We start from the raw sequence: 23,706 nt of genomic DNA on the forward strand, positions 1-23,706 counted from the left end.
GAGAAGGACACTGGGAGTTAGTTGCACATGTTGGGGAGAGAGGCCACCTGCTTTGGTCTGAGAGTAGAAAGGCATCAGGTAAAGAATCTGAGGGTGTGCTGCTGTCTCGTAATGTGTTTAGCAGTACTTCTTCATCCTTCTGTGACCCTGGCTCACGGGAAGAAACATAGAGGTGTCGGAAAACATCTATGAGCTTGCAAAGGTGTGTGGGATTACCTGACTCATGGTCGGAGGAATTTCCAACTCTGAACCACACGTGCTGCAGTTACATGTGTCGAGGAGAAATTTGTAGTGGAGGGAAACATGCACAGCTTGAAGGCCATGCTGGAGTTTAACAGGAATCTGGCTCCATTCAGATCAGTGAACCTGACATCCCTCTCACTCACAGCAGTGATCATCAGCTTCAGATTACGTTGTCAGTTAAACGTAAATCTTCAGCTGTTTGGGAACACTTTAAACTGAGTGATGAAAATAAAACAGCAGGGTGCCAAATGTGCAATATTAGGTTTTCACTACCACTGAAGCTCCAGAGGCCAAAAATGGACATCTGTAATGTCATTAAATGTTACCGTTTGTGGTTTGTGACAGCTGGAATAGCTTTTAGCTGTGTGCTACACACACAGCATTTACGAGGGCTAACATTAGTTTGATTAGGCTAATATAGCAACAACTTGTAACGCGAGTAGTTCTCACGGCATTAGCAGGTTGTTAAAGTCTGTTTTAAAAAAACCACTGACTTTTACAGAGAGGGTTTTCACGCTACTGATCACAGTGACTGTATGGTGCAGCCTCAGTAGTTTTCTTTTTCTTTGCTGGTATTACATTTGCTATTGAGAAACACTGATTTGTATTGTGATATCCCCACATCAGTGAACTCACAGGCAGTGCCTCAGAGACAAGGATGATGGTGGACACTGATGGACAGTTACATCTGACATTTGGATTTGAAGAAGCACATGGAGTTTCTCCAGTGAGGCATTAAAGATGTGTGTGAATGGACACAGCTGAGCAGCACAGTGCTTCAGGGTGGATGGAGAGACAGAGTCAGAGTCAGCTGCTAAAAAGCCTTATAAGACCTGGTTGACCTGTTGACACCTGCTTTAAAATGTATCTTTATTGATCACTTGTTGTGATTAGATCTCACTTGTGTCTTGAGCAAACTAGTGAATGAGTTAAAGTGCTGCACAGCTCTCATAATGAAATGAAGTAAAACATTTTCAGTTCAATGCACTGATGTTTGTCTTTTGCAGTGGGAAGAAGATGAACGGGTCTCTGGACCATCCCGACCAACCCGACGTTGATGCCATTAAGATGTTTGTGGGACAGATCCCACGGTCCTGGTCTGAAGAACAGCTTCGTGAGCTATTTGAGCCTTATGGAGCAGTCTATGAGATTAATGTGCTGCGAGACCGCAGCCAGAATCCACCACAGAGCAAAGGTCAGCCTGGAGTAACACACCACACATCACACACACACAAATAAGAGACATAATGCACGATAGCATTAATGTAACCCCTAAATCTTGCAGTATAGTGCACATGTTGAACCACATAGAAACCAGATGAACTTTGGCAATGTCGGTGTTGCTCAGACTCACCACATCAAACAGCCTCTAGTGCTCTTTTTGTTGTCCTCTGTCAATCTGAGGCACAAGGTTTTGGTTTGTGTTTTTGTGTGTTCAGCATGTCTTTGTTACATGTTTACATGTATCATGATTGATAAATTCCAGCACCATTTTCCTGTCAAATCAGTCAATAGAGCCAGATCAGTCCCTAAATGAGGAAGTGCACACAGAAGGTTTCACAAATGTATTTTGGGATTTATATGTAAATGGCTCTCCACAAAACATTTTGCACAAAAACCTTTGTTGTTCTATATAAACACGTATACATTTTTGATGAAAACTGCCCATAGTATATTTTTTTACATTTATGTAGAACAACATTGTGTACTGTGTACACTGACTAAGGATTTTCATAGTTGAATCTGGTTGGAGTTATTCACATATTAATGCCAGAATATATTTGTGAATCTTTCCGTGTGCATTTATTCATGACTTTTTTAATGGCTTCATAGTAGTTAAGTGATACTGGTACTACTCCTCTGGCTTTTAGCATATCCTCTATATAGTAGATTTATTGTTTTACAAATTAAATTTAGTAACTCAGTGAGGTGTATGACACAGATGTCTCTTTCCCTTCCTGGCAGGCTGCTGTTTTATAACATATTATACTCGCAAGTCAGCCTTGGAAGCACAGAACGCTCTGCACAACATGAAGATTTTGCCTGGGGTAGGTGTCCTCCATCTGCACTTCCAATCTTGAGAATCTTGTCAAAATAAGCTCCGAATTGCACGAGGTACACCCAACAGGCACAACCATAAAAGGCTCCAGATTCAGCATTTTACATATGATGCAAAATGGCCAGACAGTGGTGCTGTGGCACTTGTTAACTAAAGTTTGCTCCAAGTGACATACATTATCTGCCCATGCCATTGTTTAGAGAGCAGGGCAGCTAATGGCAGATGTATAAAGTGCAGTAACTTAATAATAATAAGATTACAAATTTGCTGAACACAAATTAACATCTAGTGAACACATGGCAAAATTAACACAGGAAGTAGCTCCACATTAACGAGGATACATGTCTCTGTCGTGTCTGTATATATTTTTTGTGTAATCAGCCTCCTGAGCATTTTAATCAGCCAAGGCCAAAAAAAAGATGAAAGTGAATAATTGACATCAATCCACCTGATGAATGGTTCTTTGGATACATCACAGTGCCTTACTGTTGTCCCAATGTTGTCTGCAATAAGTAGTGCAATGTGACCTTACCAGGAGATAAGATTTTTATATAGATACAGATGGGGCTGTCTTTGTGTGGTGTTCAGTTTGTCTGTATTTGTGTAGAGTTTTAAGAGCTTGCAGAAAGCTCAATCAATAATATCACATTTGTGATTTAACTGTATGAGAGTGGCAGCTACAGTAGCACATTGTTAAATCAGCCACACCAGAGCAGTGAACACAAGTAGTTTCACAGAGTAGTCCTGAGTACTTTGTTCTTCTTTATTTACCAATAATTACAAATTACTTAATTATGGTAATGGCATACGTTTTCATGAGAAGTCTAGATTTATTGCTGGTAGTGTTGTGGTTAATGAATCAGCTTTGTTTTTTAACCAAAACCAAATGCCAAATTCCATGTATGCTTGCAGTGTGCATTTCCATGTTGTCGTGCACTCTGATGAAGATCTCATCATGCTAAATATGTTTAGAATTTCTTCTTCCTTGTAATAAATTATTCTCTTTCAGTCCTTCAGTTAGGATGCTGCCATCTGTTTGGTCTCATGTGCACCCGCCCCTCCAAAGATACGTAGTCACTGGTCAATCCACTAAAGAATCAGCAGCCTTTGTTTCTGTGTTTATTTTCCTCAGTAGTTGTCAGCAGCTCTAACCCTCCATCAGTAAAATGGGCCAGAGTTTGGAAAAAGGAAAGGAAACATAGAGTACAGTGTTGAACGCAAATGTTTTTGTATGGAAAGATCAACAGAAGAACAGAAGAGAAGTCTGTTTTGACAGATTTCACTTTGTTTTCGTCAGTAAAGGTGAGGGAAAGTTCACCTGCCATAATTTTGTTGCTTATTATTTGAGCTATTGATCCAAATCGATTTCATAAACCTTAATATGACATGATATAACATGATAATATACAAAACTGCTACATACGATCGACAATCAAAGATCTGGGTATCTCTGCTGCTGCCAATTTTTTTTTCAGTTTTGCTAATCAATCCATACCAGCCAAGAAGATAAAACTAATGGCGATGGATTTCAGTTACTCTGGATAATTCAAAAACTTGTTTGTGTAATCTTCTGCATTGATTGTTCCAGGTAGTATCATTAAAGCATTAATCCTTTTACAATTAAATATCAGTATTTGCACATTTCGGTTTGATATTTTGTTATTTGACAAAAGGAAAGAACAAATTAAATGATAACACTGAAACAGTCAAAATATTTAAACTGTCAATGGATAAAAACCACCTTTTAAACAGTATCACAACCTGCCAATCTTCTACCATAATTCATAACTCTCCCTGCTCCTTCTGGAACAAGTAACTTGGATATGATATTTCTGCCAACGTTACTTAAATACATCGCACTGCACAGAGATGCATGTATGTCAGCACTCTGAGTACTAGTGTGCTGTTTGTTTGTGTTCATTCTTCAGATGCACCACCCGATCCAGATGAAGCCGGCTGACAGTGAGAAAAACAATGGTTAGTAGTTTTTAGAACAACTTTGTGCTAAACCCTTTGCTAATGCTAATGATCATGATAACCCTAATGAAGAATTTTCTTTGTTTCAACTTTCTATTCTCTGTTGTGTTGAATACAGCAGTGGAGGACAGGAAGCTGTTTATTGGGATGATCTCCAAGAAATGTAATGAGAACGACATCCGACTGATGTTCTCCCCGTACGGACAGATAGAGGAGTGCCGGATACTTCGAGGCCCTGATGGACTCAGCCGTGGTGAGACAATCAACAGTGTGACCATCTGTAGTAATGAACCTGTAGATAATTATGCCCAGCTTTATTTTCGACTGGCCTGAAACACCTCGACTGCTCCCAAATCTTTATCCACAGTATATATGTTTCACTCACAGTGTTTCCGTCTTTCAGGTTGTGCATTTGTGACATTTACAGCCAGACAAATGGCCCAGTCGGCCATCAAGTCCATGCACCAGTCTCAGACCATGGAGGTGATCTTCATCATTCAAACAATCATAGTTAATCAGTGCAAGAGGTGTTACAGTGCTAATCATCTATTGTGTCTGTGTTCAGGGTTGTTCATCGCCCATAGTAGTGAAGTTTGCAGACACTCAGAAGGATAAGGAGCAGAAGCGCATGGCCCAACAGCTGCAGCAGCAGATGCAGCAACTGAGCGCAGCCTCCATGTGGGGAAATCTGACCGGGCTCAACAGCCTGGGGCCACAGTACCTAGCAGTGAGTGTGTGTTTTTAAAGGGCCACAAAACCACAAAAAAGCAACTGTATTGTCACTTTTGCTTTAACATGTTGTCTCTCATATCTCCTGATGGCTTCAGCTGTACTTGCAGCTGCTACAGCAGTCAGCCTCCACAGGGAACGCACTCAACAACCTGCACCCTGTTTCAGGTACACACTCAAACACACTGAGATTAGAGATGCGATTTAAGATCATACATTTGAATACTCACTGTAGTTACAGTGGCAGCAAAGCCATCTCTACCGTATGTACAGTTTTTATACCGTAGTGGCAAGTAAAAGGTGCTGGGAGGAGTCTTGAACTTGAACTGTTTGTCTGCCAGGTCTTAATGCCATACAGAATCTGGCTGCTTTGGCAGCAGCAGCAACTGCCACACAGGCCACGCCCACAGGCTCCAGCGCCATGACGACATCTAGTAGCCCCCTAAGTGCACTAACGAGCTCAGGTAACAAAAACTACAACTGAATCACAGTCGAGGTTCACAATTGTTTTGTTGTCCACATGCCTCTACGTAAACACACACAGTGGCAAGAAAAAGTCAGTGAACCGTTGGAAATACCTTTTCAAAAAGACATAAGACTGTTTATTAATCCCACACATGGGAAATGTGGTTGTTACAGTAGCATTTGTAAAGGTAAAGAAAAAATGTTTAAGAATGTGCAAATATAGAGATATAAAAATGATGTAAGAAAAACATATACTGTAGTTATGTACCAAAATGTTTCAGGAATATATACAGTTATTTACAAGAAAAGAATACAATTATATATGCAGTGTTGGTAGTTGTAAGGCATAAGAAAGGCAAAGGCATAAGAAAGTACTGCACAGATAGGGGGTGTATGGGGGCGCTCGGATCTTAACTCAGCAGAAATGTATGAGCTCAAATCCAAGGACTCACTTGCTTTTCCAGCAGAACTGTGAGTGTTCAGTAAAGACACAAAGGTTTCTATGTGTTTGTCCACATTTGACTTAGGCAAGGCAAGGCAAGGCAATTTTATTTCTATAGCCCGTTTTTACAAACAGTTTGTCTCAAAGGGCTTTACATGGCATCGTAACAACATCCTCTGTCCTTAGACCCTCATATCGACTGAGGAAAAACTCCATGGAAAACCCTTTTAACAGGGAAAAATCGGAGAAACCTCAGGGTGAGCAACAGAGGAGGGATCCCTCACCCAGGACAGACAGACGTGCAATAGATGTTGTTACAGACAAGAAAACAGTTTACAGTTTGTCACAGAATGTGCGAAATATGGAAATGTTAGCAGGAGTTGATGAAGGCAGCCTCTGGTGAGGGGAGGGGGGGGGCAGGGAGAGCCGGTCAGCTTAGATCAAAATCAGAAACATTGTAACAGTTGTTGAAGTCCGGGTACCTCCAAAGGGTTCACACACCTTTTCTTGCCACATCTGTACTTTATATAAGCATATTGTATGTGAGAAGTGTAAAACACAAATGTGTCATAACACATTTATTCTCTTAAGGCTATTTCAGATGCAAAAATGTTGCTCTGATCCACTGTAACTGCACAGCTTTGTCTTCATATTTTCCAGCTGTGTTTATTGTAACGCTAACACACATTACCCCCTGGGCAGGCTCCTCTCCCACCTCTAGCAGCAATTCCTCAGTGAACCCCATATCCTCTCTGGGGGCCCTGCAGTCTTTAGCTGCCGGCGCTGGAGCCAGCCTCAACATGGGCTCCCTGGCAGGTACTAACCCCAAGCTCTTATGGTTTCATGCTGCTGATTGTGGTGCGATAACTACCGGTATTTATTATTTACTACACACTGAGAGCACCTGATGTACTTTATCTAAATTCCAGCTATTGTGTAATCTATTGTGCAGAGTTCATTTCCTATGTCATTCATTAACTCTCTGGGTTCTGTCGTTTAATTTATGTAGGGCAAAAGTTTTATAAATAAATCAACAGACTGCTTTCCACTAACTTGAATGACGAGGCAAGATCTTTTCACTCTTGTCATTTCTCTTTCCTTGTGCCTCTGATGCAGGCATGGCAGCACTGAATGGCAGCCTCGGCTCTGGGGGCCTGGCTAATGGCTCAGGAAACACCATGGAGGCCCTGAGCCAGGCCTACTCAGGCATCCAACAGTACGCTGCCGCCGCTGCCATCCCCAGTCTGTACAACCAGAGTCTGCTGCCCCAGCAGAGCGTGTCAGCAGCAGGCAGCCAAAAAGAAGGTGGGCCCTGTGGGAGTGGAGATATGACATGGGGGTGGGTGGCAGGGGGAGCAGGCGTGCATTTATCATACATATATATATACCATTCTCAGAAACTTTCATTTTACAGTACGAAAAAAAGAAAGACACAATTGTGGAACTCCAGTAACACAAACTACCGTATGATCATGTTTCAAAGTTTGTTGAGTCTAGTTTCATCCAAACTGACCAAAGATCAAAAACTGAATGAAAAAGAGCTACAGGTTTAACAAGTTAATTTGTATGTTTTCTAAAAAACTGAATCAGTTGGCTGCCCCTCCTTTACAGGAGCAGACTGTCTGACCCCTGCTTCTTCTGAATGATATGTTTGATATTGGTTTAAAGTAGTGTTGCAGACAGGTTGGATGAGGTGTGTATGTGTGTGTGTGCTCAGTGTTGCTCTTACCTTCTGCTAAGGATTCTGTCTTGTTTTAAATATGCTGCGTCAGCCAGCAACAGTCACAGCACCGGTAAGATGTCCCTGCACTTTCTCTCTGACACGGCCTCAGATCACGATGTCAACAGCTCCACTTTTAAAACAGGTTCAAGTCCCTAACAGAAGGCTTGTCCTTGTTTGTATGTTCATGATAGTCTCAGACAACTCCCACTCCACTGATTTTATGTATTTCATAGACAGTGTCTTATATGACCACAGAGGCCCCAGGGGTTGGAAAATATATGAATGTGGATTGATTGGTAAACTTCCTGACCTCAGCCCACCTTGTGTAAATGTACATGGTTTTATACAGATACATGATAGATAATATTTTCTCTAAATATTGCTGCAGACATACGTTCCTCTCCTGAAATGCATTAGTAATAATGTTCTCGGTTTACAAGCCTACCTGCAGTTTTTTAGTTTCTTGACTTGATTCACCACATCATTTTTTTCCTCTCACATGGCCTCTGGTTACATCATCTGTTTGAAACATAATTTGATCATCAGATGAATTCATTCAGGCATAAATATCCCTAAAAGAGTTCAAATATTCCTGTTTAATGCTTGAATTGACAGTAAAACAGACTTTTTGGTTGACAGGTCCAGAGGGTGCCAACTTGTTCATTTACCACCTGCCCCAGGAGTTTGGCGACCAAGATTTGCTCCAGATGTTTATGCCCTTTGGAAACGTCATCTCTGCTAAAGTCTTCATTGACAAACAGACAAACCTCAGCAAGTGCTTTGGTGAGTTCACACTAACTACTGTTTGCGAGGGGCCTCTTATGATCAAGAAATGATTTGAATCATCAGCTTTAGGATCCTGGCAGCAACCAGTAGAAGCAGCATAAGCAGATGGCTGTTTTCCCGACCTTTTAAACTGGTCTGTGTGGTATTTTGGTGCTGAGTGCAGCTTGCATGGTGCACAGGTGGACAGAGAGGTGCAGACAGGATCAATGTTCATTTAACTTCATTCATTCACTGTATGAAGAAGTGCTAACAGTGTTAGTGTTTTGGAGTAAATGACGCCTCAGCAGTAGAGAACAGTCATTCGGACAACAACTGTGCTTCTTCAAGTGACATTATTGGTTCTTCATTTTTAAAAAGATCACAATGGGGGCGGTGTGTGGCACAGTGGGTAGAGCGGCCGCCCCATGTAGAGGCTACAGTCCTCACCGCAGGCGGCCCCGGTTCGAGTCCCGCGTCGGGCAGCCCTTTCCTGCATGTCATTCCCCCTCTCTCTGCCTCCCCCTTTCCTGTCAATCTCTACTGTATGCTATCAAATAAAGCCAAAAAATATACTTAAAAAAAAAAGAAGATCAGGATGGGCTTTAATCTCAGTTAAATTGAGCTCTTACAAACCACTACTTTTGCCTGCACCTCTTCACTGTCACCAGACAAATACAAGAAATGCTCATGAAAGGGCAAAATTGTTTACACAAAGACCTCTGGAGAACATTGAAAGTATTGAAAGTATTATTGGCAGTGGTATTAACATCAGTAAGCACACATTTGAAATGGTCAGACAAGTTGCGTACAAAGATTTGTTCACATTTTATTTATGGAAACCTTTTGAAGCAAAACAAGTCTGAGTGAGAAACTGCATGAAAGGAGTTTAAAGACTGTAAAAAAGTTTCTGTAATATTTGTAGTTTTTCAGAATGATCCTCGAACAGCAATCAGATGTTGTTTCTCCTGATTGGACGTTAAGAAACCCTTTCCAAATGTGTTTTCAATAAAAGCGTTGGTGGTAAAATCCTTGTATATTTCAAAATTGCATATCACAGGAGTTGGAATCGTTTAAATGGTATCGGCTTCACGTTGCAGCTTGAGCCTGAAAGTTTATATTGTGTTTTTGTGTCAAATAAGGACAATAAGGAATCTGTAAATCATATGAGTAACATCTGTATTGTTTAAAGGGATAGTTCACCCTAGAATGATATTTCGCTCATTATCTACTCACCCTCATGTTGACTAAGGGCTGGAAGAACTTTCAGAGTCCACCGTCCCTTCTCTGAGTTACAGGGGGTCTTGGCGTAGCAGTGCATTTCAATGCAACGGTTGTAAAGGGACACCAGAGCTCTTCGTAAAAAAACACACACAAAAAAACATCCAAATACCTCCATGCTGCTCGTATGTAATGTCCGTCTTGTGCTGAAGCCCCAAATTGCGTAATTGTCCCGAAAAAAAATTAAATAAGTCCACATTCCAAGCATGTTTGTAGCATTAGCTCCTAGTGTTGTTGTCCGGTCTTCCGCTGCCAGCGCGCATGCGCAAGGTTCGCACTGATACTGAGACCGACTGAGACTCGAGTCGGTCTCAGTGCGAACCTTGCGCATGCGCGCTGGCAGCGGAAGACCGGACAACAACACTAGGAGCTAATGCTACAAACATGCTTGGAATGTGGACTTATTTAATTTTTTTCGGGACAATTACGCAATTTGGGGCTTCAGCACAAGACGGACATTACATACGAGCAGCATGGAGGTATTTGGATGTTTTTTTGTGTGTGTTTTTTTACGAAGAGCTCTGGTGTCCCTTTACAACCGTTGCATTGAAATGCACTGCTACGTCAAGACCCCCTGTAACTCAGAGAAGGGACGGTGGACTCTGAAAGTTCTTCCAGCCCTTAATCAACATGAGGGTGAGTAGAATGAGCGAAATATCATTCTAGGGTGAACTATCCCTTTAAAATGAGCCACTTGTTGTTGTTGATACATATTTAACATTAGCGTTAGCAGCTATTTACTTACCATCTTGCCCCCACCTGCCTGGTCCTTTTCTAAGTCACTTTAGCCTCCAGTCTGGCCTGAGGCTGTAGTGTTGATCTAAGGGAGCATGATAAACTCTTGTCTTGTAAACACAATAATGGCTGAAGTTGATCTCACCTGCCAAAAAAATCATGTTCATGTTAGAAAATATCTCTTTAGGGCCTAGTTTGTGGACAGGAGGAATGAGTACAGAGCAACGAAGACACATTTCATGTGCACATAGACAGCTGGTGACTAAGCTCTCTGATCTGACCACTTTCTTAGTGAAAGCTGTAGCGGATAAAGATTTTGTTCCATTTGCAATAATCCTCCTGCTTGAAGCTGTGTTAAAAATACTGTGAATGTTTATATTTTCCCCACAGGCTTTGTGAGCTATGACAACCCCGTGTCATCGCAGGCAGCCATCCAGTCAATGAATGGTTTCCAGATCGGCATGAAGAGGTTGAAGGTGCAGCTGAAGCGCTCAAAGAATGACAGCAAGCCCTACTGAAGGTGCTGAGGCACTGCAGACTTAGCTAGGCAGGGTGGTGTTATGGTAAGTGGAGTATGAATAACCAAGACTGGTCCACAGAAACTTGTCTGTGCATTACAGGGTGATGTCTGCTGCGCTGCCTCTCCTGGTCACTGTAACATGTCCAGGCAAAGAGACACATGAAGCTACATGCAAGAGTTTTTCGCCTAGACTGGATTCTTCCTGTGTTCTGTTGTGGTTTATGCACTTTGTTTTCATTTTAACAAATAAGACAAACAGGTGTATTCTAATTTAAGTTGAAATGTTATCAGTTTGCTGTGGTACATAATAAACATGAGTTAATTGTTAGGTATATGTTGCACTTTGACAGTCAAGTGCCAAATCCATCTGTTTTTCACTTCCTGTCCCCCTCCACCACCCAGACTCAGCTAAAGCTCCTGGAGGCAGCTGGAAAACAGCTGCTTTTGATTAGAAAACTGAAAATCCTCACTTTTCTTTTTACATTCTCGCAAAAAAAATGTGTGGTTTCCTTGACTTGTGTTACTTTCAGTCATCTGTATTATCTCTTTAAAAGGAAACTGTGTATGTGATATACACCGAAAATTAGTTGTTGAAGTAACGTACAGAAGCTCAGATTGTTTTAAGGAGGGGCTCCACCAAAACATGCAGATATACTGACATACTGAAATTGTACTCACACTGAGTGTGTGTTTCTTCTAACATGGTAGTGTTGGCACAGGGCACAGTGTTGATCAGTAAATGCCTGCTCCTGTTTCAACTCAAGTCACTGAAGTCAGTTTTAACCTCCTGTAACCTTGCTCCGACCTCTATTACCTGGTCTCAGGACCCCCCGCCCCCTTACACACACACACTCACATATCTCTTTGAGTTACACTTGAACACAATGACACATTACTGCTTGTCTGTATCTGACTGGTCGTGTGGGCGCTGCACGGCCTAAACTAATTAAGTGGCCTCAGGTGGATAGATTCACATCTGAACATGGATTGTGTTGTATATAAACTGATTTTCTGTCGGTTGGACAGTTTACACATTGCATTTATTGTATTTTTTTTTTTATCTGGAGGTTAGTTAAACACATCTAATTATACAGTTGCATGTAAGTATATACTTATCTAAATTAAAAAATAGCATGTTTTGGTGGTGCTCCTCCTGTGCTGCTGCACTCTGAGTGACAGGGTAAAGGTTAAAGGTCAGCCTGATGTGGCCGTGAAGCCTAAATGGCAGTTGTAACGAGCAACACTGTGAAGTTTGGCATAAAGAAAAAAGCCCAAACATCATAGATTTGATTTTAGAGTCTGTCTCATGGAGATTTGAATGCCTCATGGAAACACATTTTATGGTTTTAGTTAGTTTCGACTTTGAATCCAGGTGATTTGTACAAAATTCATCACAACCCTCAAGCTACTGTCCTGCTAGTTAGCGGCTAGCTAATCTACAGAGGGCTACACCACTATGTCTCTCACTGAATATCTTCTGTGATTGGAGAATTCATATAAATGTCAAATTTGCTCAAGACAAACACGTTAGTTACTTAGACTACCACAAAATTGTGTGTATGTGTGTGTGTGTGCGTGCGTGCGTGTGTGTGTGTGTGTGTTTTTTTTAATAGAACTAGGAAGCAAGACAATTGTTGAGATGTATATTTAAAACTTATGCCTTTTCTATTTTTATATAGGTTTTATACTTCCCCTGTGTGTTGGGGAACTATTTATTGCCTAAATTATTTATCTGAATTGAAATTATTTTGAAAGACAAATGTGAAGTCCAACAACTCCATTTGATCTCCCGCTGTGTGTCCTCTCTTTGCCTGTTCAGCGTTGTTTCTTTTTATTTTTTTTGGTGATGTGTACTATGTGTCAGTGTGGCATGAACTGTGTGTGTAGGATCCATCAGTGCTGCTACAGACTTCATAGAACCCCCTCTCTGTCATACATGCCTCCATCTTGAATAAATCATTTTCCAAAAACACAGGGAGCATAGTTTATTCTATAAGTCCATTTTAACCTGTGTATCTCTCTGTATGAAGAAATAGCCATCCTCTTTGTGCCGTCAGCAGCTTTGCATCAGGTGAAGTCCTGTGTGTTTTTACAGTAGCTTTAAAGATTGATCCCAGATGCCAAGTCCAAAGACCGCGGTGTCTGTAGTGTTGGACGGTCAGACAGATTCCCTCCCTCTCCCTCCCATTGTGTCCTGTGTAACATCGTCCCTCCTGCCATTGCTGGAAGTTTCTTGGTGTGTTGTTCATTGTTCAAAAATAATTTTCACTATTGCACAAAAACCACCACAGTCGTGTGTCTAGGACTTTTGTCATCATAGCTGATCCAGTCAGTGAAGCATTCTGTTTCTTTACACAGACACACACACACACACACACATACAAATTAACAGTCAGTATATTGACCATTAAAGTGGTGTTATGTTATAAGATGAAACATTACATTACATTACATTATTACATTTTTCTGAACACCACTGCTATTAACACATCAGCCACCTGAAGTCAACTTCCCGGTGGTGTATTTTTAAAGTTAACAGGGATCAGTTCAGTTCACCTTGGCTTCATGTCTCTGTGTGGTCAGGGGGGCTCATCTGTGGAGGATCCTCCCTCCTCAGGTGGGACACAGCCCCTGAACTGAGAAAGTTCTGCCTTAAGTTTAAGTTTTAGGTTAAAACATTTTTAGTGAAGTAAAACAATTTTAAAGACTAAAACTAACAACATGTCGGTCCGTCTCTGAATACTGTGTGACTTCCCCACTCAGTCCAGAGCCCACTGGATGTAAAATATTCCACAGCTTGTTACTCAAACAGTGTTTTTGTTCAGGACTATTTTTAGTGGCTGATGAATCCACAGTTGTTGTTCCAGTGTGTGTCTCAGGCAGTAGTGCATCATCTGTGTGTGAATTTCAATCGTAATGAAACACAGGGAGTCTGTCTCACCTAGTGCAACAGTGTCTCACTGATCAGTTCACCATTACAATAATGTATATCGAGAACATAAACAGACTTCTGCTGTGAATTATGGGTAACATGTAAACCATCAGAAATAAAGCAGGAGACGTGAATTTTCAGATGGAGTATGATAAGAGCAGCTTTGTGTAAATGACAGGAGAAAATAACACTTTTTAACCGTCTTTTCATCTACTGAAGTTAGCATGCTAACCAGCTAGCATTGGCCCTGTTTACTTGTCAGCCTGGAATAAACATTGTTGAGATCTGCATCAAATTTCATTCCTTTACTTACATTTCTCAGGGTGGCTAGTAAAGTTGAAGTTAGCACGCTAACCAGCTAGCTGCTAGCCCATCTCATCACTTTTCAAAATGTTGAGAGAAACAAGAGAAACCTTATAAATGGCCCCTTTAAATCTTTGTAGCGGTTTAGTTTTGGAGTAAAAGCAGTGCAGCATTCAGAGATCAAACGGTGATAAAACTGTGTTACTAGGCAACAATAATGTAACTGACTTATCATCATCATCATCAGTTGATGTTCACGGAAGGGATGACGTAAAGTAGGTCTGCCATAGGTTTTTCAATTATAAATTGAATGGTAGACAGATAGGCCATAACCAGGAATAAAAAAATGAAGCAGTTTATTTACACAATAATGAATTAAAATGGATTACATGGAAAACCTCTGGGACTTGATATGCCATGTAGAAAATCTAATTTGTTGTGGGAAACCTTTCCTCTCAGTTTTTTAACTGCATCATAATAACTGGTTATAACAGTTTTTTTTTTAAGTTTTGTTCCTCCAGAGCTATAAGTATGTGAGTAGCTGTTTTTGTCCTGCATGTTGTTGCTGACTCTGTGCTGCCATTTTATTTAGGCTGTCTGGCGTGTGTGTTTTGCCTTTGTTGTCATCCACCTCAGTTTGTGGTAACACTCGTCCTCACTGTCAACTGTTGAGTGTTTAGACCGTGAATCAACCCTACACAAAGATAATCATTTCTTGATTTCTTTTCTCTTCTCCTGTCTGTGTTCCATTGCTGTTTAACCTAGGTTTGTCTCCCTGTTGTGTTTTTCTTTTTGTTTTTTCTAGATCTCTTCCTGTTTGCCCTAGCATGTTGATGTGGCGTCACAGTTCATCGTCCAGTCCTTGTGTTTCCTGCGCTTCTCTGACGCTTCCAATTTCACCTTTGACCTTGTGTTTGACATTGATGAGGTTTTGTTTTGTTGTTTTTTGTATGTCCTCTGTGTTGTCAGCAAGGGGCACTAGAAAGACTGCCACTGAATGTGTGAAAGTCGCTTTAGACTTATTACGAGCAAATAAGAGAATCTATTTTTCTAGAACTGACTCGCATAACCACTAGAAATTTTTTTTCTTCTTAAAAATCAGCTTGAGTCTGAGCTTTAACTTTGTTTTTATCTCCTGTGTTGTGTTGCAGTCCTCCCAGTGCCCCCATCCTCTGGTTTTGTTGTGTTTTTTTTTCCTGTGTGTGTGTGTGTGTGTGTGTGTGTTTTAAAGCAGCTAATCTATCCCCAGGCAATGTTGTGCGTGAGTTCATCGTTGGGAGTTCATATTTTGAGTGATGTTATGAGGAGAAAGCATTTAATGTCAGTTAGCCTGTCAACTCACCGCCACAAGCACATGATGCTTTTCTGCTCTCTCTCGTGGACGAATTAGACATAAAATCCACAGTGGAGAGCCTTTTGTCACAGTGTATTTAGTATCCATGTTTTCTTTTCTTTGAATATATCCGCAATGAAATTCTTGGTAAACTGTGATCTAGTTTGTGTTAACTTAAAAACAAATAAACTGGTGCCAAATGTTTTGCACAATCAGTATTTTTCCTTTTTCTTTGACTCTGTTTCTTCAGTGAGATCAGGGGCCAGTTTCACTGAGATATTTCACACTGCTCTAACCTCTGTCATGTTGGACCAGTCCTAACGATGCTGAGTGACTAATTTTAAGTCAAAAACATGAGACACCTTACCTCCAGTCTATGTTACCATGGTAACATTGGTCCAGAGCTCGCTTGGCTTGAGGTGTCTAATGTTTTTGAGTCAGTCTTTATTTTTGTGAAACAGTGTGATGGATGCTGTCATAGATACATCCCATCATGTATTTCTGCTTTGACAAGAACTGTTATTTAACAGCCAAACTTAAAATAAAACAAAAAAAATCAATTCAAATGAGAACATTTGTTTGTTTTGTTTATTTATTAAATAATCCGCTGTCGATTGTCAGTGCCAAAAACAAAAATCATGACAAAATAATACAGTTTTGTACACACAGAATAAACATGATGCTGTACTCCTGTAGAAGAACTGTTGAGCAACATATCATCTCCAGTCCTCACATGTTTAATAGTTTTTATAAAATCAACTGTGCAGTGTTGACACCAAATACAAAAAGCTTGGCAACATTATGTTACACTGATGCTTTTATAGAACTTTCAGCATCTTGACAGGCATGTTGGTCACCAGAAAATGGCTTCCTCCTTTAGGCAGTTTTGTGATCCAATACACAGCTGTTCTTTTTAATGTCCTTGCTTCACTGCTTGTTAAGTCTCCACAGAAAATCTGTTTGGGAATTTAGTTTTCAAAGTATTAAAGCATTGCATAATATTTTCCAAAGGACCATAGCCGTGTTTGAAGTGATTAACACAAATACTGTTGGACTCACATCAGTACCTTACTTTGAGGAACATGAACACCTTTCCTACAAACCATTTTTAAATAAAAGTTCAGTCTAAAATTGACAGATGAGTTGGTATTTAAATAGATTTATAAACAAGGTAATGACAATGCACAGATTTGATAAGACTGAGCATTTGACAGTTTTAACAGTGACATGGAAACATTTCTATTGTAATACCCAGCCCCAAATATGGGCCAGTTTACTGCAAATCATGTATCCCACTGCTTTGGATGTTGTAAAGTCTAAAGTGCACCATCAGTCTGTTTCCATGTCTCAATACATTCACTTCATCGGTCTGAAACATGGCAAAACTACAGAGGCCTGGAAGGAACAACTAAGTAAATAGATGAAAAATGAAAGCCATGACATTAATTAAATTTAAAAAAAAAAAAAGATGCATTGCTCCTTTATGTGAACTGTAAGGACTTATTGATTGTTGCAGCAAATATACGTATGTAAACCCTTATATTTGCCAGGCTTTATTTTAAATGAAACAGTATTAGTGTAAATCAAGAAAAGTCAAATCAAGGGGGTGTTCTTTTAGATTACTATATGGAAAAACTTGGAGAAACTAAATGTGTAAACATGATTTCTACACAAGGTTGAGTGATGTGGTCTTTGAAGTCACTTCAGTCACTGAAGATAAATAGTTGATACAAGGTGAGGTGTTCAGCTTTTCACAATCACATGAGTCTGAAGTCAGCGAGGCGCAATGAATGAAGCGTGTGTTCTGTGCAGTGCACCCACATCTGCTTTGTTTCAGTTTGTCCGTAAAACAGGGTTGGATTCAGTGTTATAGCGACATATAACTGCACTGAGACTAAAACCATTCAAGGTAAAAACGTTGTAGCTAACACCTGATTAAGCCTTGCCAAGTATTTATGCGAAGTTGCCTTTTGCTCCATTGCACTGAATTAAATGCAGTTTTTTTGTTTGTTTTTTATTAAAAAATAAAATAAAAATTGAGTGTGGGGATTTTAATGTGAGACACTGCTGAAATTACTTTTGTTAGTATGTGTTTATTTTCTTTAGTTTGGATGTATCTCCTCTGTTAGCTTGTTTTCTTTTACTTTTGGATCTTCGCTTTCTGTGAACAACAAATGAAGCTGCAGTGAATCAGCTGTCTGTGAGGTTGCTGTGTGTGATCCTGTTGGTTGGTTTGGTTTCTGACTGTCCAAATAAAATGTTTGAGAAACCTTCACATGTGTCCTCTATTATATCCACGACCACCTGTCCATCCATACACTTTCAGAAATGTTATCAAGAATTATCCAAACAATATACAAACAAACCAACAAACAAACCTCAACACAATTTCATAGTATTTAAAAAAAAAAAAAAAAAAAAGGCTTCCAGGGAACTTCCGTTCGCCTTTGCACTGAAAATAAAGGTTTGGAAAAAAAAAAAATACACACGCACACACACGCGCACAGTCGACACTTCCGGGGTCAACATTAATCCGAGCAGCACTTGTGTGTTGTTATTTTATTTGCCGACGTTACATCAGTGATTAAAGAAGAGTCGAGAAACCAGCCCCGCAGACGTTGAAGAGACAACATGGCGACCACCATCAGCACTCAGCGGGGACAGGTAGGCGGCGGTCTGAGCTCACTCACTCACTCACTTAGTTTGTTGACAGACAGCTCGGGCGGACCTAGCCTGACTGTAGTTTTACCAACACCTCTCACTTCAGTCATTAAACAGCCTCACGGCGGCCTAACACCCGTTATTTCTGTTAACGAGGATGTCGTCGGTAACGACGTTTATAAATACCGAGCTAACGTTAGTACAGTCCGAGGACGTAACGGCTGTAAACGGATTAAGCTGCTGTGGCCGTTGATTGACATTAGCTCTAACGGTTTGATTCACAGCTTTGGCTTTTAATTCAAAACAAACCACCACATCACATCCTCTTATAGAAACTATACTGCCCTTAGTTTAGATGGAGGAGGCACGAGTATTTAACTTAGGGTTTGAACTCCATTGACAAACATAATTACCTGCTGTCATTGTGTGATTATTGATTAACATGTTCAAATCCTCAGATGAATATAACAATATGATTTAGAAATATAACTATTTATGAAATGGAAACTGGGCAGCTTGTCCCTCAGAGTATTAACTTAGACACTCAACCAATATAGACCAGGGTCATCACATTCAAACTAAGGCCTTGTTAGTAACTCAAACTAAAACGGGGTTTTGTCTGACCACATCAGCTGACTTTACTCAGGTCACTCAGTGAGTTAGCAGCCTGCTGTATGTGGTGGAGCAGCTGCCATGACTACAGGTTGCAGTTATGTGTAGGGGCAGGTTAATGGTTAACTCCTCTCTGCTCAAAAATGTCAGATGCATCATCGTCACACTGCTTTCCACCACACTCCTGGTGGATGAGCTTTAACCTCTGTCTATGTGCAGTTTGGGCCTGGTGTTCACAGACAACATAATGTCTGTATCTGCTGTTAATTCAGTCTCTTTACTATATTGTTCATGTCATGTGACATGTCCTTGGGGCGTAGAAGTAGAGATCTTTATGTGATGACTGCCTGGTGGCGTTTGACTTGTAGGCAACACGTGTATGGACATACGTAACATAACATGTGTTGGTCTTATCCTTAGGATGAGTCGTTTTAGACTCATGTGAAAACAATGAAATAACAAAACAAAACAATGGTAATAAAATATTTTATTTATAGTACCTTTCATCCTGCGATTTACTACTACTACTAGCACGTTCTGATATCACTAAGTAATCAACAGCCCCTGGGCTGGAGGACTAACGTGTCGCTAACCCTAACCCTGTTGTAAATGTAGAATATTTTTGATTTTGCTTTTATTTTCTGCAGTTCTCTTTTTCTAAAGTCAGACAGTTTTTATAAACACATCAAAACACTTGCTGTCGTCTTGTAGCCTGGAAACTGTGTAGGACATTTTTCCTTTATTGGAGGAAATTTTGAAGTGACTGACTTTGCAGGTTTTCACTTGTGAACACGGTTTTTACAGTTGCAGAGGCTTTTGAACAGGTGATTTATTGTGTGAGGCAAAATCCAATAAAACAATACATTCAAATTGTGTGTGTTCAGGTGTACATTGGGGAGCTGCCCCAGGACTTCCTGCGGATCACGCCCACCCAGCAGCAGCAGCAGGTCCAGCTGGACGCTCAGGCAGCCAGGCAGCTGCAGTACGGAGGCTCAATAGGAACGGTGGGCCGACTCAGCATCACAGTGGTTCAGGTAAACACTGTTCAGTTTTCTAAATACTTGTATCAATATTGATGATATGTACCAATAACATGTATTCTTAAGCCATAAATGTGCATTATGATTGACAGTACCATGTTGCCAGGATTCATCCATTTTTAGGAAAAATATTCAGATGCTTTGCTATGACACTTTGGAAGTCCATGTGTGATGAACTCAGCAGATTGGATGATTTGTAAAAACAGTTATTAAATTATTGAGTTATTAAAAGCTATCCACTATCCACTGAAAACACAAGAGTTGAACTGAGACAGTGACAGCGGCCAACATAAATGCATCTCCTCACTGAGGTCACTGTGGTTGTTTCGCTGGACAGGCCAAGCTGGCTAAAAACTACGGCATGACACGGATGGATCCATACTGTAGGATCCGACTGGGCTACGCTGTCTACGAGACGCCAACGGCTCACAACGGAGCCAAGAATCCGCGGTGGAACAAGGTGATCCAGTGCACCGTGCCTCCGGGGGTGGACTCCTTCTACTTGGAGATCTTTGATGAGGTGAGGAGGAGGAGGACGATGTTTCTTCCTTTTTATCAGTGAGCATGTGTGTGATGAGCATGCAGTATCCTGTTTGTTTCAACCGTGTCCTCGTTGACGTATCATCCAGAGAGCGTTCTCCATGGACGACAGGATAGCGTGGACTCATGTCACCATCCCTGAAGGCCTGAGGGAGGGCAGCGTGGTGGACGAGTGGTTCAGCCTCAGCGGCAGACAGGGCGACGACAAGGAGGGCATGATCAACCTGGTCATGTCGTTTGCTGTGAGTACTACATGCACCTTCTGGTTGAGGTCTTACCTGTTCCCTGCACTTTTCACAACACTCACTGAGGAATGAAAACTATTCAGTGTGCCATTTTAAAGAACGAACAATTTTGTACAATTAAAGATGTCAAGAAGCAGCTACACACTAGACCTGGGTGTGAGGAGAAGCGAACCGGAGGTCATGGGTCAAACAGGATTGTTTATCTTCTGCTCCCTTCCTGTTTGCTCCAGTTCTGGTCGTCTGCAGCAAAACAAGAACAAAGATCATTGTAGAGGAATAGTATACATCTGTTATCTCAAAATGTATGAGTCAGTTGGTAAATGTTTATACACTTAATACTGTGTCATAGCCATTTCTTCCATCTCCTGACAAAAGCATCTTTCCTCACTGTGGTCATCATTCTCAGTCATCATCATCATTGTCTCAGTGTCATCATCGTTTATATTTCCAAGGTGCATTCTTTTGCTAAAACTGCACCATGTTAGTTTGTTTAGACCTCATTCAGATCTGTAAGACGAGATACTTCTACTTCTACTACTACTACTACTACCACTACTATAATCTGAATTAGTTCCACTCTGAGTAAATTTGAGTCGTTGCACACGAGTAGGAAACTACAAAATACGAGAGAGACACAATCGATCCGTAAGAAATACTGCTTACTTGCTTATTGCACGTGGTGAGCCTGTCGGTTCCTGGTATCTGTCTGACCGCAGCAGGAAGGAGAGACCTGAGAGACCGGAGCTGTAGGACAGACCTCTTCCTCACACTGTGGTGCTGCAGCAGCCGGTCGCTGAAGCAGCTGCTCAGTGGAACAAGAGTTTAGACTCTATTCAGGATAATATGTCCCTGAAGTGAAGAGCCACTGTCAACTGTTCTGTGGAGCAACCCACAATCGCAGTGCAGCGCTCGGGTGCTCCACATTTGTACTTTTAGAAGCACAAGCCGGAAATGAAGATCCAACACCATCCCATTTCTCCATTTTAACTCTGTCACCAAGAAATGCATCTCACATAGACTCTCTGTGTGTTTTTGCCAGTCATTACCAGCAGGGATGATGACTCAGCCTGTTGTCCTGATGCCCTCAGTGTATCAGCAAGGAGTTGGATATGTGCCCATCGCAGGTCAGTTACACACACACACACACACACACACACACACACACACACACACACACACACACACACACACACACACACACACACAGAGGAAACTTCTCCTCTGCTACATGAAGGCTGACTCTCTCCTGTGTGTCCCGTGCTCTTAGGAGTGCCTACAGTCTACAACCAGGGCATGGTTCCTATGGCGATGCCAGCAGCCATGCCAGCTGTTGGGGGCCAGGGGCCCGTGTGCAGCGAGGAGGACCTGAAGGCCCTGCAGGACATGTTCCCCAACCTGGACAAGGAGGTGGTTCGCACTGTGCTGGACGCGCAGCAGGGCAACAAGGACGCTGCCATCAACTCCCTGCTGCAGATGGCCGAGGAGCTCTAACCACAGAGCACCAGCTCACAGTGAACATCCCAACACACCCACACACATACACACACATATGCATGCAGCCCTCCCACACGCACACTCCCACAGTCGGAGCTCCCAGCAGCCCCAGGAGCAGAGATCAGCATCTTCTCCCATTATTGACTTTGGCCCAACAGAACATGACGCCCGACCCGTCTCTGCGAACACAGCTGTCTGTCCGTAGCTCTGGTTGTCACTGCTTCAAGATTTACAGTATTTAAAGTCGTGACTGTTAAGTAGAGGCTCAAACAAAATATTCATTTGGCAGTAGTGCGACTTTATGGGTAAGATCATTGTTTTTAATCTTTTGATTGATTATCACAATCTCTCATTGTATCCATGGTAACCCAGGGTTTGATTTGCACAGTTTTGAGCAGCAGAGTCACGTTTGTTTATGTTGATGTCGCTGTTGTACAGAGAACCTGTCTGTAGTAACCTGCAGTGATCTGCTTCATTTCATTATGTAGCTGTAAAATGTCAAGTGCACTCTAAGTCTGATAAATTATTATGGAAAGTATTTAATTACAAAGAAATCGAACAAATGACAAGCAGAGTTTTTGAGGTTGAAAAGAAAAATAATCACTGAACTCTCGTCAGTCAAAGCGAGAACATGGTTCCCTTGTAAAGTTTTGATGTACGGTAACTCATTTGTAAAGTAAAGTGAGGATGTGAAGAGTTGATGTTATAAAGTAAAATCCTGTGGAGTCACATTTTTAAATTGCGCGTCAAGATGCAGAGTGACGGGAGCGGTGAGATCCAGATGTTCTGAAGCTCAACAGGAAGTTGTGTGTGGCTTTTGAGACCAAAATGCAGGTGAAAGAAACACCTGAGCTCTTTTCTATGAAGAGGGATTTAAGGTTATAGGAGTAACTTCAGGCTTAACTCTGGGTTTTCAGTCCGACGACAGTTCACTTATTACTTGGTAAGAATTCACCATGGTAACAGATGCTGAACTCCTCACCTGCTCTGGAGCAGGTTAACTTCAGAGGATCAGATCAAAACTACTGATTAATCAGATCACTGGAAACACTGAGTCACCATTCAAGACTTTACAATAAAGTGATCAATAAAAAAGAGCAGTAGATATTTGTATTGATCAGTGGAGTTGTTTTGCTGCATGTGTCTGAAAACAGAGCAACATGGAGAGTAAAAAAAATATATCGGAGCTATTAAAATGTCAGTTTAACTGAACGCAGATTCGTTAATCTGACAGTGATGGTGATTTTACTCTTCTACATCACAACAGTTCAGAATAACAGGAGACTGACAAGAACTGGAAATAAAGACTCCATTTTTGATTAGATGAGTGATCCACACCCTGATCATAACTTAGAAATGTGATTTATGAATGCGAAACATTTCAGTCAGACACAGCTTCTCTTTCTCTCCGACGTCAACTTATGTTTCTTTAAATCACATGCAGACAACAGCTGGATACTGAATAATAATTTATACACATATTTACAATATAGCCCCCATTTGATTTCCGTAGAAATTATATTTTTTTAAGTGGTTTTGATCATATCACTGTGGGACACGGCTGTAACTGAAATGACCTGCAGGGGTCACTGTTTCTTCTCATCTCTTAA

The 23,706-nt window shown here is 41.2% G+C and overlaps 2 protein-coding genes across 4 annotated transcripts in view; both read left to right on the plus strand.

Moving 5' to 3' along the window:
• Window positions 1–15,719, plus strand: part of celf1 (cugbp, Elav-like family member 1) — a 28,646-nt gene extending 12,927 nt beyond the window's left edge. Inside the window, exons 3-15 of one of the 3 annotated variants that reach the window (XM_085767825.1) lie at window positions 1,251–1,438; window positions 2,209–2,291; window positions 4,231–4,279; window positions 4,398–4,532; window positions 4,683–4,762; window positions 4,845–5,006; window positions 5,107–5,176; window positions 5,350–5,472; window positions 6,618–6,731; window positions 7,032–7,220; window positions 8,278–8,421; window positions 10,807–10,979; window positions 14,977–15,719. In XM_085767825.1, coding sequence (XP_085623951.1) covers window positions 1,251–1,438; window positions 2,209–2,291; window positions 4,231–4,279; window positions 4,398–4,532; window positions 4,683–4,762; window positions 4,845–5,006; window positions 5,107–5,176; window positions 5,350–5,472; window positions 6,618–6,731; window positions 7,032–7,220; window positions 8,278–8,421; window positions 10,807–10,934 — 1,465 coding nt within the window. In that variant the 3' untranslated portion in view covers window positions 10,935–10,979; window positions 14,977–15,719. Of the gene's footprint in view, window positions 1–1,250; window positions 1,439–2,208; window positions 2,292–4,230; window positions 4,280–4,397; window positions 4,533–4,682; window positions 4,763–4,844; window positions 5,007–5,106; window positions 5,177–5,349; window positions 5,473–6,617; window positions 6,732–7,031; window positions 7,221–7,687; window positions 7,810–8,277; window positions 8,422–10,806; window positions 10,980–14,976 lie in introns of those variants that run through there. The other 2 variants (XM_085767832.1, XM_085767841.1) reach the window with 2 other exon arrangements.
• Window positions 15,720–18,006: 2,287 nt separating this feature from the next.
• tollip (toll interacting protein) lies at window positions 18,007–23,297 on the plus strand. The gene is made up of 6 exons (XM_085767853.1): window positions 18,007–18,168; window positions 19,662–19,811; window positions 20,155–20,337; window positions 20,447–20,599; window positions 21,642–21,726; window positions 21,870–23,297. Exons 1-6 carry the CDS (start codon window positions 18,136–18,138, stop codon window positions 22,091–22,093), a joined length of 828 nt encoding a protein of 275 aa, XP_085623979.1. The 5' UTR covers window positions 18,007–18,135; the 3' UTR covers window positions 22,094–23,297.
• The last annotated feature ends 409 nt before the right edge of the window (window positions 23,298–23,706 follow it).

This window comes from Trachurus japonicus, chromosome 3, assembly GCF_045865225.1.
Source record: "Trachurus japonicus isolate A0001 chromosome 3, Traja_1.0".
Classification (NCBI taxonomy): domain Eukaryota; kingdom Metazoa; phylum Chordata; class Actinopteri; order Carangiformes; family Carangidae; genus Trachurus; species Trachurus japonicus.

Excerpts from the sequence above, each read along its gene's own strand:
- tollip (XM_085767853.1), top strand. The coding sequence starts at position 18,136 with ATGGCGACCACCATCAGCACTCAGCGGGGACAG. Across the intron at positions 19,812-20,154 it reads TCAGCATCACAGTGGTTCAG|GCCAAGCTGGCTAAAAACTA; the intron begins GTAAACACTGTT and ends TTCGCTGGACAG. Across the intron at positions 21,727-21,869 it reads TGGATATGTGCCCATCGCAG|GAGTGCCTACAGTCTACAAC; the intron begins GTCAGTTACACA and ends CCGTGCTCTTAG.